Genomic DNA, 17,685 nt, shown 5'->3' on the forward strand with positions numbered 1-17,685 from the left:
AGAGGTTGAAGAAGGTATCGAAAGTATAGGGAAACGTTTGCAGGTCAACAAAAATGGAACCGATTTTGGCGCGCTCATTTGGCCCCCTTTTAACTATTTACTCGATATTTATTGATTAAATCCGCATCATATGTGTTCCTTTATTGTCACATGTTTGTTAAGGAGAAAAATTTGAAGAAATGTTTGTTTATCTTTTTCCTTTTTTTAATTATATGTTTTTGAAATATCAGAATTGGATTAGACCAATTTGAAATTCTTTATTAATCACTCATATATCCATGTTTTTTATTCTTAGATCGATTGAGGCACAAAAGAAAATTCATTATTTATCGGTAAAGGATACATATTGCACAACGATCCCTACTTTCCTCTGAGTCGACCTTCTCTTATTTTACCATTTCATACATGAAAAGTGAAAACTTCCAAATTTCATCTAACCAAAAAGAACATTCAACAAAGCATTCTTCGCTGTTTCTCTCGGACTCGTCGACCTCGGACTCAAAACAACAGCTTCTTGCCTGTTATACTTCAAACTCTTAGCTTGCTCTCGTGAAATATCATACGAGTTCACCAACACCTCCTCTGGTAGTGCCCTCACAAACGAGAAACGTCCGGCCAACTGGCTCGTTATCGCATTGTCATTTGTCTTGAACGCCACCCACTCGCATCCTTCCTCGCCGGCCTTCTTCACCACCGCAAAGTTCTGTGGCACCACGATCAGTTGACCCTCGCGAACCCAGTCGTCAAACACGGCTGACCCATCGTTTTTCACGATTTGCAGACGGCTGCTTCCACTTGTCACGTAGATTACACTGTGGGCGTTTAAGTTGTAGTATGGTGCATGAATAGCATTCTACACGTAAAAATAGCAAGTTATAATACGATTTTAATTCTATATTTCATTTGATTTTAGTTCTTTGAAGACACCATATAGTTTACCTTGTAAAGGATTCCTCTCTCGGCGCTAAGTTGAAGCAAGTCGAGGACAGGGAATTTGTGGCTGTTGAGACTGCTGACGCGTCCGCCACGTGGGTTGTACACGTCGGCATGGGTTGGGTTGGCAAGGTTGGCGCTCAACTGGGCGGAGCATAAGGTTTCATCAAAGCCGTTGGCGACTCCACCACCACGACGACCACTTTTTCCTCGTGAAGGTGATGATCGTTGTCGTTCTCGTCCTTGTTCTTGCTTTTCTGGGGTGATGACTCTGAAATTATCAGCTTGAACGATGAATCCACGGTTGTCGTTTTGTCCCTTTAGTTGCCTCACAGTCTCGTAGTTAACATTAAACACCTCCTGAAGGATCTGGTCGTCGAAACCATTGAAGATATTAGAGCCTTCTTGTCCTTGTTGTCCCCTTCTCCGGCCACCTTCAGCACGGCGAGGATCATCCCGTCTCTTGCCACCCTGTGTGCGGCCTTCTGACGGCACCTCCCACCTGGTTTCCTGGCCGCGCTGTTGTTGGCCACGGCCTCCTTGTTGTCCTTGTTGATTTTGTGAGTTTCCGGCGAGGAAGAATTTCTGATCATAAAAACGTTTATATGAATCTCTAATCACAAAAACGTTTAAGAAATGATGTTAATTAAACAAATTACCCTGAAGGTTCGATCGAGCTGGTTAGCCACATTGCTTGTATCACGAAGAACAATCGTGACAATGGGTCTGTCGCCGTCGTTGTAGGTCCAGTGAACTACTCCGGCAGGCAACGCTAATATATCACCTTCTTTGTATCGGTAAACCTTCTGGTGCTTGTCAAAAAACTCTCCTTTTCCACCCTCCGAAGGAAACGATGTCTCAAATGTTTCCGGGCACCCTGGAAGCACAGTTCCCTGAATACCTTCGCCTGTTACATATACATTAGCAAAGTGAATCAGTGACCTTATGTACAAGTTACAATGCACGATGTACAATACAAAGAGTACCTCTGACGACATAGGCAAGCTCCGGTGCACTTGGGTAGTATGGCAAGAGAAGCCCTTTAGGGTTAATAGTATGACGAACTGCTTCTACGCCGGCGCACTCGAGTTCGTCGTTCTCCTCGGGGATCCAGAACTCAGACACTCCGGCCTCCGATTCCACAACGCGGTTGGGTTCTCTAGCGGTGATTCTGTCGATCTGGCATTCAGAGCGTCCACTTAGACGTGTCTGTTGTTTCCGGGGTGGCTGTATCTGAGCCAAACCGCCATGAAAGAGCACTAGAAAGCAAAGACCAAGAGAAAGAAGTCGGAAACTCATTGTTGAATTGTGGTGTGAAGTGGCGAAGAGGTTGGGTTTGGATTTATAGTGGGTGTGGAGTGTGAGGATTTGACACGTAATGAAAATGGTGGCAGTTTTGTTCTGTTTTAATGTTATGCATAGTGTACACGTTGGATTTTTAGAGGCTATATGTGGCGAAAGTGTCCTGAAAATGAAGATGATCCATGTGTTGTCGTATTGTCGTGGCTTATGATCCAATGAATCTGGTCGCATAAACAAGTAATACCGATTGAAGATTAAATCGTTAATTCTACATTCTACATGGAATAATAAGAAAAGAGTCGCAAGTATACATTGTTGAAAATTTTAACTGACATTAATAACTAATCTAAAAAGTTAATTAGTGATTAATAAAAAGGAAATGATTTAATAGGGTTGTATACATTTAATTTTTTTTTGTTTTTTTAAATAAGATTTTGAATATGTATGCATTAAATCCTTTCGACTGGATTCTATAGATTTTGTTAATGTGGAAGCACATGTGGCAGTAATAACAATTACGTGGCGGCGAGGCTTAGTCAAGGCTTATAAACGGGTGTTTAAACAAGAGACCAGAAGGAATCGTGATTTTGCCCTAGAAGAAGAAGACGAATGTCGACTGGCTCAAGGATCTTCAACGGTTCAAGCAATTACAAAGTAGATAACAAAATCCTTTGTGATTGTTTACTCCCTATATAAGTCCATACCTCAAAGACCAAAGATAACCCCATAAAGAAATTTAGAAGGTGCCCTAACTCATTGGTAATTACTGATTTTTATTTTATTTGTCCAAATGCATCAATTTTGCATTTAATTTCTCTTTCTTGCCTTATTGATTGTTGTTTTCATTACTAAAGAAACCAAGAAAAAAGTGCAAAGTTTGGGAATTGATTCATGAAGAGCCTGTAAATGTAAAGCCTAATGTAGAAGATACTCTTTTAAAAATTGCAGATGATGTGTAGTTGTTAGGAAAGAAGTGAAAGAATTGAAGATTATATTTCTTGCAATGGTTGTTGTATTGGTTCTTATCTTCATTGTTAAGCTTATATATTAGGTTTGTGTAATGGTAGAGAGTATATTGGTATTTTGTGTTCATTATGAAGCTTATGTATTAATGATTATGTAATGGTATGCCACAGCCCCAAACCGAGACGTCGGAAACGTTCGGTGGTGGAGGGCGTCATGTACAGTATCATGACAATTGCATCATAATAATCAAAGTAAACACAACAATTACATTGAATATATAAGGTATTTACATCTGTTTGATACATAATATCTATGTAGCAAAAGTATAACAAAAGTGTGAAAGACGCGACTCTATGAGTTCCTTTTTCTCAAAAGCATGTCTACTGATTTCCTGAGAATACAAACGATTTTGAAAGTGTATCAATAATTAATTTGGTGAGTTCATAAAAATGCTTTTGTAATGAAAACATGCCATTGAATCTGTGAAAATGTTTGTATGTTTCTCAAGAAAATCCAATATTTTCTTTAGTAATGAAAAGTAGTCTTAAACCTTAAGACCAAAATGTGTGTTCGTTACTGTATTCCGTAGTAGTATATGAAAGTGTTAGTTTGTATGCATGGTTACCACTAGTTGTATTGTATAGTGTTGTTTTGTACGAAACCTTTTGTATGAAAATCCTGGCTACCACCAGTAGTGTATAGTAGTTTTATTATTTAAAATAAAACCATGAGTTTGTATTCCCTGGTATCCTCCAGTATAGTGTGTGGTAGTCTATTAATTAAAATAAAACTAATGAAGAATGAAATCATGTAAACAAATGGTTAGTTTATACCTTTGTGAGTTTGGTATAACCATGCTTGACATGACCTAGTGATCTCTACGACGTTCTTCAAGCGTCGAACCGGTATAATATTTGTCACCCCAGGCATGCTTGCCTAACTGTAGCTAGCAGTTCAGGTGTGTGATTGTCAGTCCCTGTAGATCTACACACAAATCTCATGATCTCCCTCCAGGAGACTCTGGTTATATTGTGGTAGGATTTAGTTCCGCACCTCGAAGGGTACAATTGAAGTAGTGTCTCACAACCATCTATTAACTAGTTTACGTGTAGTGTTGTAGCGTTCTCTTGTACTTGAAACTATATGTATGACTTGTAGAGTAAACATAATTATAATTAAATAATTATTTAGTATTTTACTCTTGTATTCAGAAAATAATATTGTATACCATACACTATATATATATATATATATATATATATATATATATATATATATATATATATATATATCATAGTTTATATGTTTGTTAATGAATAGAATCTTGAATTGGTAAAACCGAGTGTTGAAATCCCAAACTATATCTATTATAGTTTGCATGTATGTTATGTACTCGATTCACGTATTGTACTGAAAACTTTGCAATTATGGTTGTATGTTGAAAACTTCCCTTATGCTCAGCATGTTACAAAAGGGATAAAATATCTAAATATTTTATAAAATGTAGTGATCTCTTGGTTGTATTAATTGCATAAGTTTTAATTCTGTTGAAATCCTTTGTATAAGAACACAAAAATTATTTGTATTTTGCTTGTATCCCCCCTGAAAACGTTAAAAATAGTTAAAGTGTAGGGGTATGAACTCACAGTTGGTTATGTGCACGTGCTTGACAGCGAAACTGGAAAGATGACCCTCGAGTTGGAGTACGCAGAATTAACGGTATCCTAATGATAATTAAACACATAATTGTATTTGAATTAGAGAAACCATTAATTAAAGTGTTAGAAAACACTTGTTTTTGTGTTAAGAATATTACCAAGGCTTGTTTGAAGTGAGAAAGGAGGGTTTTCGGCCAAAGTTCTCGGTTCAAAGCAGTTTTCGGACGCAAACTGGGTTTTCGCCGAACACACGTTTTCGGCCGAAATCAGGATTTAGTTCTGCTAGAGTTTTCGGCCCTTGAAGATATAAAGGTTGTTCTTGGTGTTCTTCGTGTTCTTGAGGAAAAACATGAAGATTTGAAGGATCCTTCTTGAAGATGAGGGTGTTCTTGGATGATCATTGGGAGAGAATTGAGAGAGTTTTCGGGTGGAAATAGTGAAAAATGAACAAGGTTTTAGATTAAAACCTATATATCGGTTGGGTATTCGGTTGGAGATGGGATCTTGACCGAGAACTATTTTTGGCCAGAGGGTTTTCGGCCGAAAACGAGGGTTGTATGAGTTATCTGTTGTTTTTCGAGGGAAAACTTGATTTTTTGAGTGATTTTGGTTCCGACACTTATATAAATTTTATTTACATAATTTAAATGGTTTTCTAACCCTTACGAGCTTAACGGAATAAATAAAATTCAACATTTTATTTAAAGGATATTGACTTTTGTTGACTGAAAAAGTGTCGAGTTGTCACATCATCCCCCGATAGAGGGAATTTCGTCCCGAAATTTTACTCATAGAATACAATCATGGACTAGGAAAAAGATACGGGTACTTCTGTTGCATTTGTTCTTCTCGCTCCCAAGGGAATTCAGGTCCCCGCTTGGCATTCTAGTGAACCTTCACTATCGGTATGTGACTTTGTTTCTTTCGTTTGACTTCCCAATCCATGATTTCGATTGGTTCTTCCATGAAGTTAAGATTCTCGTTGATCTTGATTTCATCGAGCGGGATCACAAGGGTTTCGTCGGATAAACACTTTTTAAGATTGGACACATGGAAGACGGTGTAACACCCCAATTCTGGTATGATATTTATATTGTTATTTATTGTTATATTTCTTCAAGTTTTAAGGGTAACTAGGCGATTTAGTAGCTGGACTCGTCGAGTAGGGTCGCGATTTCGAGTACGTTTAAGTTGGCGATTCGGTGAGTCCATATTCCGGACTCTGCGAGTCTGCCAGTCTAGATGAAACCCTAATTTCAAGGGTTTGCACCCTATATAAACAAATTTTGGGGCCTCAAGTCAGCCCCTATCACCCTTCAGAGCATCATACTCGAACCCTAGATCCCTCTTGGCATTTTTGTGTGATTTTGGTGTGTTCTTTGAAGATTTTGAGAGATAAAGGAAGGTAGATCAAGTAGAGAAGAAGGAGATCCTAGATCCTTGAGGAATTTCAGAAGAAAGTAAGGTATATCTTGGCCCTTTTCTGTTTCTATGCTTAAATCTCCTTTGTGAAGCCATTCTTGAACCGTTTCTTAGCTTAGTAGTAACATAGAGGACTCATGGAGTTGATAAATCTTCAGATCTAGATAGATTTGATTTCCAGGAGCTTAGATCTAGCACCTTTATGGATCCTTTTTTATATAAAAGCTCTAGATCTACTATTATAGTGTGCTCTTAACCTGAAAACCTTCATTTGATGTTATTTACACGTAAAGTTGGAAACTTTACGTGTAAATCAAGTCCCAGGAACCCAGATCTATTAATGACATGGACTAGTTTCAAGTAGAATCGAGTGTATAGTATTTGCATGCATACGAGTCGACGATTCATTCTTATGACTCGGCGAGTCGAGTCGCGAGTCCCCTGTGTTTCCTTTTTTCGAGTTATGCCGAGTGGAACCAGTGAGTGAAAGGTGGACTCAGTGAGCTAGAGGGTTAGACTTATTCGTGGAAGAACTCGGCGAGTCAATGACCTGACTCGGCGAGTCCAAGGCCATCTTCATACTTCAAGAACAGACTCGACGAGTTGTTCATACAACTCAGCGAGTCATAGCTAGAATGATCATCTGATGAAGAAGAACTAGACGAGTTGTTCATACAACTCGGCGAGTCGGATGCAGATTGTCGGAGTGATAGTACCGAAGAGGAACTCGCCGAGTTTGTGCCAAAACTCGACGAGTAGTAGCTAGTGGAATCAAGGAAGTAAGAGTAAGGACTCGACGAGTTGGCAGCCCAACTCGACGAGTTAGGTCAACTGAATGTTGACTTTGACAATTAGGTTAACATGGACCAGGGGTAAGAGAGTCATTTTACCCTTAGTATTATTATTATCAGTGTTTCATTGATGGTGCTCATGGATATTGTAGCCGGGGTGAAACCGGAGACGCAGCAGACAGATTCCGGAGCAATCCTTTCAGCAGCTAGGCTACGAGGTGAGTTTCCTTCCAGTAGGAACGGGTCTAAGGCCACAATGCCGGCCCGTTTAGTTAGTAGTAGTTTCCGGACTTCGATCCGATGCAGTTGTTAGTGTGTTTGATGCCTTCGTGGTTCAGACAGGATTTATGTGTCATGTGTTCTGGGCTACGGCCTGGCATAGTATACAGTATATAAGTTTATGATGATGAGTGTTATACTAGTTGATATGTGTTTATGCTATGCTATGATCAGTTAGTTCCGGACTTTGGTCCGATTCAGTCAGTTCCGGACTTCGGTCCGATGCAGCTAGTTCCGGACATCGATCCGATGCAGGGGACAAGGTCCCAGTCAGTTCCAGACTACGGTCCGATGCAGTTTCCGGGCTTCGGCCCGATGTAGTGGGCAAGGCCCAGTATGTGTTTATATGTTATTGTATGGTATGTGGTAATTTGGGGGAGCTCACTAAGCTTTGTGCTTACAGTTTCAGTTTTGGTTTCAGGTACTTCCGCAAGTAAGGGGAAGAGCTCGGGATGATGGCATCGCACACACCACAGCTTCAGTCTTTATCCTGGGAGTTTGTTTTGATTTGTAGTATGATTTGATACAGTTGTTTCACAACATTTTATTATGAGTTGAGATATTTGACACATGGTTTTTATTAAATGACAAACAGTATATGATTTTTATTACTATTTAAACAAAAAAAAATTGGGTTTGGGATGTTACAAGTTGGTATCAAAGCCTTGGTTTGAGGGATTCAGGCACACTTCCGGGTGTGTCTGAACTCAAACTAAGGAAATGGTAAAATGTTTTTTTCGAAAGAAAAGAGTTTTAGAAAAGTAAAAAGATTTTTTAAGAAAGATAAAAACTTTGAAAAGATAAAAGGGGTGTGGTGCATGCGATCAGCCGAGCTCAAGTAAGTACTCCCAAATTACCCATACAAGTTATGTTATGAATATCAGCTTCAGTTTTAGTATCAGTAGAACAACATGCTAGTATAGAATTAAGGATCTAGTAGGATGCCTTATATGTCTGCTTTATGTGTTTCAGCCTTATAAGAATTGCATGCTAACATAGAGTAGTCAACAGTAGGATAGCCTGTTTAGGTTATGCCTGATAATATGAACTTAGCATTGTATGCTAGTATAGTTTCCCTTTTATGAGGATAGAATTGCTTCAGTGGTCTCCTATGTCTGAATGTTGCTTGCTTTGTGCTTTGTAGGACTCTAAGTGATGGGAGTTAGCCATCAGGTGAATGTGTCACGTCACATGTGAACAAGGTTGAATAATCTCAGAGTGCTAGATTTAGCCCTATTGCGCAGCTCTTGTATGAGTATAACCATTGTAGGAATGAGTCTTTTACTTGAAGGATTATCTGAGCCTAGCCGCATGTGATGGTATTCAGGTGATGGCTAATTGGCATCACAGGGAGGCTTTCAATAGTTGAGGACTGGATCGGGTATAGTTATAGAATTCCCTAGGGCAAGCCTAGGATGAGAGTAGCAGAGATTACTAGCAGTAATAGTGACTTGGTGGAGTCAAGGCAGTACTTGAGGAAAGTACGGATAGATGTGGAAGGTAGTATGGGCCCGTACTACTGGAAGCAGAGGATTCGTACTCGAATCAAGGAAAGCTGAGATGAGACCGGGAAACTTGTGATAGTAGTGATTCCTCGAGATATATCAGTGTTCCTGACATTTATTATTTTGTGTTTCAGAATGGTGGTATTACGCCCTAGACAAGCAGTCGGCAGTTCAGGTGCCAGAGTGGGATCAGGATCAGGCCCAAAGGTCGGGCATATGGATGAGCAGACCAGGGAGTTTCTCTCTTCAGAGATTACTCGCACCATACTTGAGCAGACTCCTGTGATCTTTGGTTCGATCAAGGAGGGTATCTTGGAGTTGATCGATGAGAGGCTGAGTACTTTTCGTGCTGAGGTAACGGCCATGATGGGGTCACGCACGCTTACCTTTAGGGAGTTCCGTGCATGTGGAGCTCTAGATTACTATAGGGCACGGGACCCCATAGCGAGCACCAGATGTTTGGCAGATGTGGCCAACGCCTTCCGCACTAGCAGATGTCCCGAGGGGGACAAGGTCAGATTGGCGTCCTGTCTTCTGAAGGACAGGGCATAGGATTGGTGGGAGGAGATTGGTCATGCCATCGGGGATGACGCAGCCTTGGATGCCATGACCTAGGCAGACTTTACTACCAGATTCAGAGTCGAGTTCGCACTGGTTGTTGAGGTGCAGCAGTTAGCACACGAGTTTCAGGATCTTACCCAGACTACAGAGACGGTGGCGGAAATTACCACCAAGTTCACGGAGAGGGAACTTCTCGTTCCTCAGTACGCGGCTGATGAGGAAATCAAGAAGGCTCGTTATCATGAGATGTTGCGCAGTGATATCCGTTAGTTCGTGAGCCGGTCCAGCTGTAAAATGCTGGATGACATGATTGCTAGGGCGAGAGAGAGAGAGAGAGAGAGAGAGATTGACCTTGAGATGGAGAGGAAGAGGAAGCCGGAGGCGGATCTAGGTACAGGGAATGCGGGCAAAAAGCCCAAGGGTTCAGATCATAGAGCTAGGAGTCAGCAGAGCCACGCTCGGTGTGGCAAGTGTGGGAGATTTCACGATGGGGCGTGCAAGGCAGGGAGTGTCGGTTGCTACAAGTGTGGCCGGACTGGGCATATGAGCAGAGATTGTACAGCCACTACCACCGCCGTTACAGCATCAAATTTGATTTGCTTCCATTACAATCAGAGGGGACATAAAAAGTCCTAGTGTCCGAGTATAGCTGCTGCAAGGAGGGTGTTGGTACCCGCTCCTGTTACTTTGAGGATTTCAGATGGCCATCAGGGCCGAGGTGAGACGCTGGTGGCGAAGAGTAGGGCTTTTCAGCTGACAGCCGAGGAGGCGCAAGCGACTCCTGATGTGGTGGCGGGTATGTATTTTCCCCTAATATCAGTATTTATTTCTTCATTGTTTCTTATGGTTATATGTTTTGTATAGGGTCGTTCTTGGTGAATGGCATCTCAGCTACAATATTGTTTGATTCAGGAGCTACCCGATCATTCGTGTCTCTTGCACTTAGCAAGAGGTTTAACAGAGCTCCAGGGGAGCTAGATTTTCCACTTGAGGTTGAGATAGTAGCTGATAGGACCGTTAGGGTGGCAAGGGTGCACACAGGGTGTTCTCTGCAGTTATTCGATGAGCAGTTTCCGGTGGACTTGGTCCCTATTCCCCTGCGAGGGAATAAAGTCATAGTAGGCATGGATTGGCTGAGCCCCAATGGGAAGGTGATGGATTGTGAGCTGCAGTTAGTGAGAGTACGCACTCCCAGTGGGGGAGAGTTAGTGATTCAGGGAGAGAAGCCACAACGCGGGCCAGTTCTGTGTTCAGCGGCGAGGGCAAGACGCTACTTGCAGCAGGGTTGTGTCGGCTATATTGCCTATGTTCAAATGGCCGGGAGAAGGGCAAAATGACAGTTGATGATGTTCCAGTGGTGTGAGACTACTCGGATGTATTTCCAGAGGAATTGCCGGGGGTACCTCCTGAGAGGCAGGTTGAGTTCGGGATTGATCTAGTCCCTGGTGCGGCTCCGATAGCCAAGGCACTGTATCGGTTGGCTCCCCCAAAGATGCAGGAGTTGTCTACATAGCTGCAAGAGCTGCTGGACAAGGGATTTATCAGGCCGAGCAGTTCGCCCTAGGGTGCACCTATTTTATTCGTGAAGAAAAAGGATGAGTCGCACTGTATGTGTATAGACTACCGGGAGCTGAATAAGGTAATGGTGAAGAACCGTTACCCACTTTCGAGGATAGATGATTTGTTTGATCAGCTTCAGGGAGCGTCTTGGTTCTCCAGATGCGGGTCAGAGACGAGGATGTGCAGAAGACCGCCTTTAGGACCAGGTATGGTCATTATGAGTTTGTGGTGATGCCATTTGGGCTCACCAACGCTCTGGCTGCGTTCATGGACCTCATAAACCGCGTGTGCAGGATGATGTTGGATCGGTCTGTGATAGTATTCATAGACGATATCTTGGTGTATTCCAAGACTCAGGAGCAGCATGAGGAACACGTGAGAGAGGTGCTAGAGGTTTTGAGGAGGGAGAGACTTTTCGTGAAGTTCTCCAAGTGTGAGTTTTGGTTGCGCGAGGTGCAGTTCCTTGGTCACCTCATCAACCAGAAGGGTATTTTGGTAGATCCGACCAAGATTGAGGCCGTGATGCAGTGGGGGGTTCCGAGGTCTCCATCCGAGATTCGGAGTTTCCTAGGATTGGCAGAGTATTACAGGAGATTCATCCAGGATTTCACCAATATAGTAGTACCGCTCACCCGACTGACTAAGAAGTCGGTAGCGTTTCGTTGGGGGCCTGAGCAGCAGGTAGCGTTTGAGACCCTCAAGCAGAGATTGTGCGAGGCACCGATTCTTACCCTGCCAGAAGGAGTGGAGGATTTCGTAGTCTACTGTGATGCCTCGATCACAGGTATGGGAGCAGTGTTGATGCAACAAGGTCGTACGATAGCTTATGCCTCGAGACAGTTGAAGCCTCACGAGGCTAATTATCCTACGCATGATTTAGAGCTGGGGGCAGTGATGTTTGCCCTCAAGATTTGGAGACATTACCTTTATGGGGTCCGTTGTACCATTTACACGGATCACAAGAGCTTGAGGTACCTCATGGATCAGCCGAATCTGAACATGAGGCAGAGGCGATGGTTGGATGTGTTGAAGGATTACGACTGTGAGATCCTTTATCACCCGGGGAAAGCCAACGTAGTGGCCGACGCCTTGAACCGCAAGGCAGTAGTGGCCCCAATCAGTGACATTTGTTTGAGGATAACGGTGATTGCTCAATTATTGGAGCAAATTAAGGAGGCACAGGTAGAAGGCCTCAAGGAGGAGAGATAGAAGTGTGAGAGGATTGTGGGCCGAGTAGCTTCTTTTGACTATGATAGTAGACGATTGTTGACCCTTCACGGGAGAGTTTGGGTGCCGTACTGGGGCGGAGTACGGCAAGTGTTGATGGATGAGATCCATAAGTCTCGATTTTCCATTCATCCAGGGGATACGAAGATGTATAGAGATCTTCGACCCTATTATTGGTGGCCTTGCATGAAGCGGGATGTCGCCTGGTATGTGGAGAGGTGCCTGACTTGCAGGAAGGTGAAGGCAGAACACCAGAGACCTCACGGCAAGATGCAGTCGTTAGACATTCCGGTGTGGAAATGGGAAGACATTACCATGGATTTCATCACGAAGCTTCCCAGGACTGCGCATGGAGTGGATTCTATATGGGTTATTGTGGATCGATTGACGAAGAGTGCTCATTTTATACCGATCCAGGAGAGCATATCAGCAGAAAAGTTAGCTGATATTTATGTGAGGGAGGTGGTGGCACGTCATGGAGTGTCTGTTTCAGTGGTGTCAGACCGAGATGTCCGTTTTACTTCCAGATTCTAGAAGCGGTTTCACGACGAGATGGGTACTCATCTCCATTTTAGCACCGCTTTCCATCCTCAGATGGACGGACAGAGCGAGAGAACGATTCAGACCCTCGAGGACATGTTGCGGGCATGTGTTCTAGACCTCGGTGGCAGTTGGGAGGTACCTTCCGTTAGCGGAATTTTCGTATAACAACAGTTACCACGCGAGTATCGATCGACCTCCTTTCGAAATGCTCTATGGGAGGAAGTGCAGGACTCCAATTTGTTGGGGTGAGGTTGGTCAGCGAGTTATTGGAAGCACCGAGGTGGTGTTCAAGATGAAAGAATTGATCCAACAGGTTCGTGGCAGACTGCAGACTGCTAAGAGTTGGCAGAAGAGTTACGCCGATAGGAGGCGTTCAGATTTGGAGTTTCAGGTGTGCGATATGGTCCTCCTGAAGGTATCGCCCTGGAAGGGTGTTATCAGGTTTCAGAAAAGGGGCAAGCTGGGCCCCAGGTACATTGGTCCTTTTAGGGTTTTGGCCCAGGTGGGTCGGGTTGCTTATCGGTTGGATCTTCCGTTAAAGCTTAGCTAGATCCACAACAGTTTCCATGTTTCTCAGTTGAGGAAGTGTTTGGTGGACGAGTCGACAATAGTGCCCATTGAGGAAATTCAGGTTGATAGCAGCCTGAATTATGTTGAGAAGCCAGTTGCGATGTTGGATCGGAAGGTGAAGACCTTGAGGAACAAGGTGATTCAGTTGGTAAAGGTACAATGGCAACACCGGAAGGGTTCTGAGTGGACGTGGGAGTCCGAGGAGGAGATGCGGGGGCATTACCCCCAGTTGTTCTTAGATTCAGCAGCAGCAGACTTCGAGGACGAAGTCTGAGACAAGTGGGGGATGGTTGTAACACCCCAATTCTGGTATGATATTTATATTGTTATTTATTGTTATATTTCTTCAAGTTTTAAAGGGAACTCGGCGAGTCAGTAGTTGGACTCATCGAGTAGGGTCGCGATTTCGAGCACGTTTAAGTTGGCGACTCGGTGAGTCCATATTCCAGACTCGACGAGTCCGCCAGTCTGGATGAAACCCTAATTTCAAGGTTTTGCACCCTATATAAACAACTTTTGGGGCCTCAAGTCAGCCCCCATCACCCCTCAGAGCATCATACTCGAACCCTAGAGCCCTCTTTGCATTTTTGTGTGATTTTGGTGTGTTATTTGAAGATTTTGAGAGATAAAGGAAGGTAGATCAAGAAGAGAAGAAGAAGATCCTAGATCCTTGAGGAATTTCAGAAGAAAGTAAGGTATATCTTGGCCCTTTTCTGTTTCTATGCTTAAATCTCCTTTGTGAAGCCATTCTTGAACCGTTTCTTAGCTTAGTAGTAACATAGAGGACTCATGGAGTTGATAAACCTTCAGATCTAGCTAGATTTGATTTCCAGGAGCTTAGATCTAGCACCTTTATGGATCCTTTTTGCATGAAAGCTCTAGATCTACTATTATAGTGTGCTCTTAACCTTAAAAACTTCATTTGATGTTATTTACACGTAAAGTAGGAAACTTTACGTGTAAATTAAGTCCCAGGAACCCAGATCTATTAATGACATGGACTAGTTTCAATTAAAATCGAGTGTATAGTATTTGCATGCATACGACTCGGCGAGTCGTTCTTCTGACTCGACGAGTCGAGTTGCGAGTCTCCTGTGTTTCCTTTTTTGAGTTATGCCAAGTGGAACCAGTGAGTGAGAGGTGGATCGGTGAGCTAGAGGGTTAGACTCATTCGTGGAAGAACTCGGCGAGTCAATGCCCTAACTCGGAGAGTCCAAGGCCATCTTCATACTTCAAGAACAGACTCGACGAGTTGTACATACAACTTGGCGAGTCACAGCTAGAATGATCATCTGATGAAGAAGAACTCGACGAGTTGTTCATACAACTCGGCGAGTCGGATGCAGATTGTCGGAGTGATAGTACCGAAGAGGAACTCGCCGAGTTTGTGCCAAAACTCGACGAGTAGTAGCTAGTGGAATCAAGGAAGTAAGAGTAAGGACTCAACGAGTTGGCAGCCCAACTCGACGAGTTAGGTCAACTGAATGTTGACTTTGACAATTAGGTTGACATGGACCAGGGGTAAGAGAGTCATTTTACCCTTAGTATTATTATTATCAGTGTTTCATTGATGGTGCTCATGGATATTGTAGCCGGGGTGAAACCGGAGACGCAACAGACAGATTCCAGAGCAGTCCTTTTAGCAGCTAGGCTACGAGGTGAGTTTCCTTCAATTAGGAACGGGTCTAAGGCCACAATGCCGACCAGTTTAGTTAGTAGTAGTTTCCGGACTTCAGTCCGATGCAGTTGTTAGTGTGTTTGATGCCTTCGTGGTTCAGACAGGATTTATGTGTTATGTGTTCTGGGCTACGGCCTGGCGTAGTATGCAGTATATGAGTTTATGATGATGAGTGTTATACTAGTTGATATGTGTTTATGCTATGCTATGATCAGTTAGTTCCGAACTTCGGTCCGATGCAGCTAGTTCCGGACATCGGTGCGATGCAGGGGACAAGGTCCCAGTCAGTTCCGGACTATGGTCCGATGTAGTTTCCGGGCTTCGGCCAGATGTAGTGGGCAAGGACCAGTACGTGTTTATATGTTATTGTATGGTATGTGGTAGTTTAAGGGAGCTCACTAAGCTTCGTGCTTACAGTTTCAGTTTTGGTTTCAGGTACTTCCGCAAGTAAGGGGAAGAGCTCGGGATGATGGCATCGCATACACCACAGCTTCAGTCTTTATCCTGGGAGTTTGTTTTGATTTGTAGTTTGATTTGATACAGTTGTTTCACGATATTTTATTATGAGTTGAGATATTTGACACATGGTTTTTATTAAATGACAAACAGTATATGATTTTTATTACTATTTAAATAAAAAATTTTGGGTCGTATTTTTGGGATGTTACAGACGGGATGTATGCTGTTAAGTTCTTGTGGAAAACGAAGTTTGTAGGCTACCAGCGGGGATCCTAGAAATGATCTCGAATGGCCAAATTTATCTTGGATTTAGCTTTCTGCGCTTTCCGAAGCGTATCATGCCCTTCCAGGGTAAGACCTTCAACATAACACGGTCACCAACCTGTAATTCCAAGGGTTTTTGTCTTTTGTCAACGTATCTCTTTTGTCTATCTTTGGAGGCTTTTAGTCATTCTCAGATTTGCACGATATTTTCGGTGGTTTATTGAATGATTTATGGGCCAATGAGAGTGTTGTCGGGGACTTTTCCCTTAGCTAACTGCGTGTCACCTACTTCAGCCCAACACGGAGGGGATCTGCACTCACGGCCATAGAGGGCTTCGAATGGAGCAACCTTGATACTGGTGTGGTAGATGTTGTTATAGGAAAACTCGACCAAGGGCAAATGGTTGTCCCACGACTTGCCAAAATCAATAACACATGCTCTCAGCATGTCTTCTAGCATTTGAATGGTTGTCTTACTCTGCATGTCAGTTTGTGGATGGTAATCTGTGCTCATATCTAACTTAGTTCCAAGAGCCATCTCTAGTGATTGCCAAAATCTTGAGGTGAATTTGCTATCTCTATCGGAGATAATAGATACAGTCACACTGTGTAGTTATACTATCTCTTGGATGTAGGTTCGAGTCAGTCTCTCCATCTTGTATGTTTCTTTGATTGGCAGGAAGTGGGCAGACTTGGTCATCCTGTCGACGATTACCTAGATAGTGTCATGGCCACTCAGTTATTTTTGGCTGTTGGAGTAATCCTGAGGGCTTATGATATTCTACCTTGACCTTAGCGCAAGTTAGGCACTTGCCCACGTAGGTAGCAATCTCATCTTTCATGTTTGGCCACCAATAGGGTCTTTTGAGATCTAGATACATCATGTCTGAACCTGAGTGAACGGAGTATCGATTTTTGCGGGCTTCATTCATGACACCCTCCCTGTAACCTCCGAACTTTGGGGTCTAGATACGGTTCATGAAATAACGGACTTTGTCTCCCTTGATCTCAAAGTTCTTCTCCATTCCTTGCAGAGTTTCACCTGCCACATTTTTGGGTTTTAAGGCTTCCAGCTGAGCCTTTTTGATCTGGTTGGACAGGTGGGAATGGATCATCATGGTTAGTGCCTTCACTCTACAACCTAAATACTCTTTTCGTCTGAGGACATCCGCTACTACATTGGCTTTTCCAGGATGATAGTGTATCTCAAACTCATAGTCATTTGGTAGCTCTACCCATCACCGCTTTCTCATGTTAAGCTCCTTCTTATAAAAAATGTGCTGAAGGATTTTGTGGTCGGTGAAGATAGTGTATTTGGTAGAATAAAGGTAGTGTCTCCAAATTTTTAGGGAAAAGACCACTGCTCCCAACTCCAGACCGTGAGTTGTGTAGTTGACTACTTGTGCCTTCAGCTGTATCGAGGCATAAGCAATAACTTTTCCTCATTGCATAAGCACAAAACCTAGCCCCTGATTAGATGCATTATAGTAGACAACGAAGTCATCTGTCCCTTCTGGAAGATACAAGATAGGTGCGCTGCATAGGGCCCGCTTAATTGTTTGGAACGCAGTGTCTTGCTTTTTTCCCCAACTAAAGGTTACACCCTTCTGAGTCAGGGCGGTAAGAGGCTTAGAAATCATGGAGAAGTTCTGAATGAGTCTGTGATAGTAGCCCACCAGACGCAAGAATTGTTGGATTTCCGTAGGCGTCTTCGGTGCTGACCAATTCTCAATTGCCTTAATTTTGGAAGGGTCCACATGTATGCCTTCCTTGCTAACCACGTGACGGAGGAAAGTTACATTTCTTATTCAAAATTCACATTTTTAGAATTTTGCATATAGTTTCTCCCCCCTTAAAGTTCCTAGAACTTGCTTCAAGTGTTGTCTATGCTCATCCTTGCTTCGTGAATAGACAAGGATATCATCTATGAATACTAGCACGAACTTGTCTAGGAAGGGGCGACACAC

At 43.1% G+C, this 17,685-nt stretch overlaps 1 protein-coding gene across 1 annotated transcript; it reads right to left on the reverse strand.

Annotated features, from left to right (window-relative positions):
• Nucleotides 1-312: 312 nt before the first annotated feature.
• LOC144997364 (11S globulin seed storage protein Ana o 2.0101-like) lies at nt 313-2,236 on the reverse strand. The gene is made up of 4 exons (XM_078957257.1): nt 1,920-2,236; nt 1,593-1,840; nt 940-1,518; nt 313-853 (listed from the first exon to the last, which is right to left on the reverse strand). Exons 1-4 carry the CDS (start codon nt 2,230-2,232, stop codon nt 434-436), a joined length of 1,560 nt encoding a protein of 519 aa, XP_078813383.1. The 5' UTR covers nt 2,233-2,236; the 3' UTR covers nt 313-433.
• Between the last annotated feature and the right edge of the window lie 15,449 nt (nt 2,237-17,685).

Source organism: Lactuca saligna, chromosome 5 (assembly GCF_052625555.1).
Source record: "Lactuca saligna cultivar CGN05327 chromosome 5, ASM5262555v1, whole genome shotgun sequence".
Classification (NCBI taxonomy): domain Eukaryota; kingdom Viridiplantae; phylum Streptophyta; class Magnoliopsida; order Asterales; family Asteraceae; genus Lactuca; species Lactuca saligna.

Bases quoted from the DNA above. Each gene is read 5' to 3' on its own strand.
- LOC144997364 (XM_078957257.1), bottom strand. From the start codon at position 2,232: ATGAGTTTCCGACTTCTTTCTCTTGGTCTTTGCTTTCTAGTGCTCTTT. The intron at 1,519-1,592 runs GTAATTTGTTTA...TTTTATGATCAG, and splicing joins AGCTCGATCGAACCTTCAGG to AAATTCTTCCTCGCCGGAAA. The intron at 854-939 runs GTAAACTATATG...TTTTACGTGTAG, and splicing joins AGAGAGGAATCCTTTACAAG to AATGCTATTCATGCACCATA.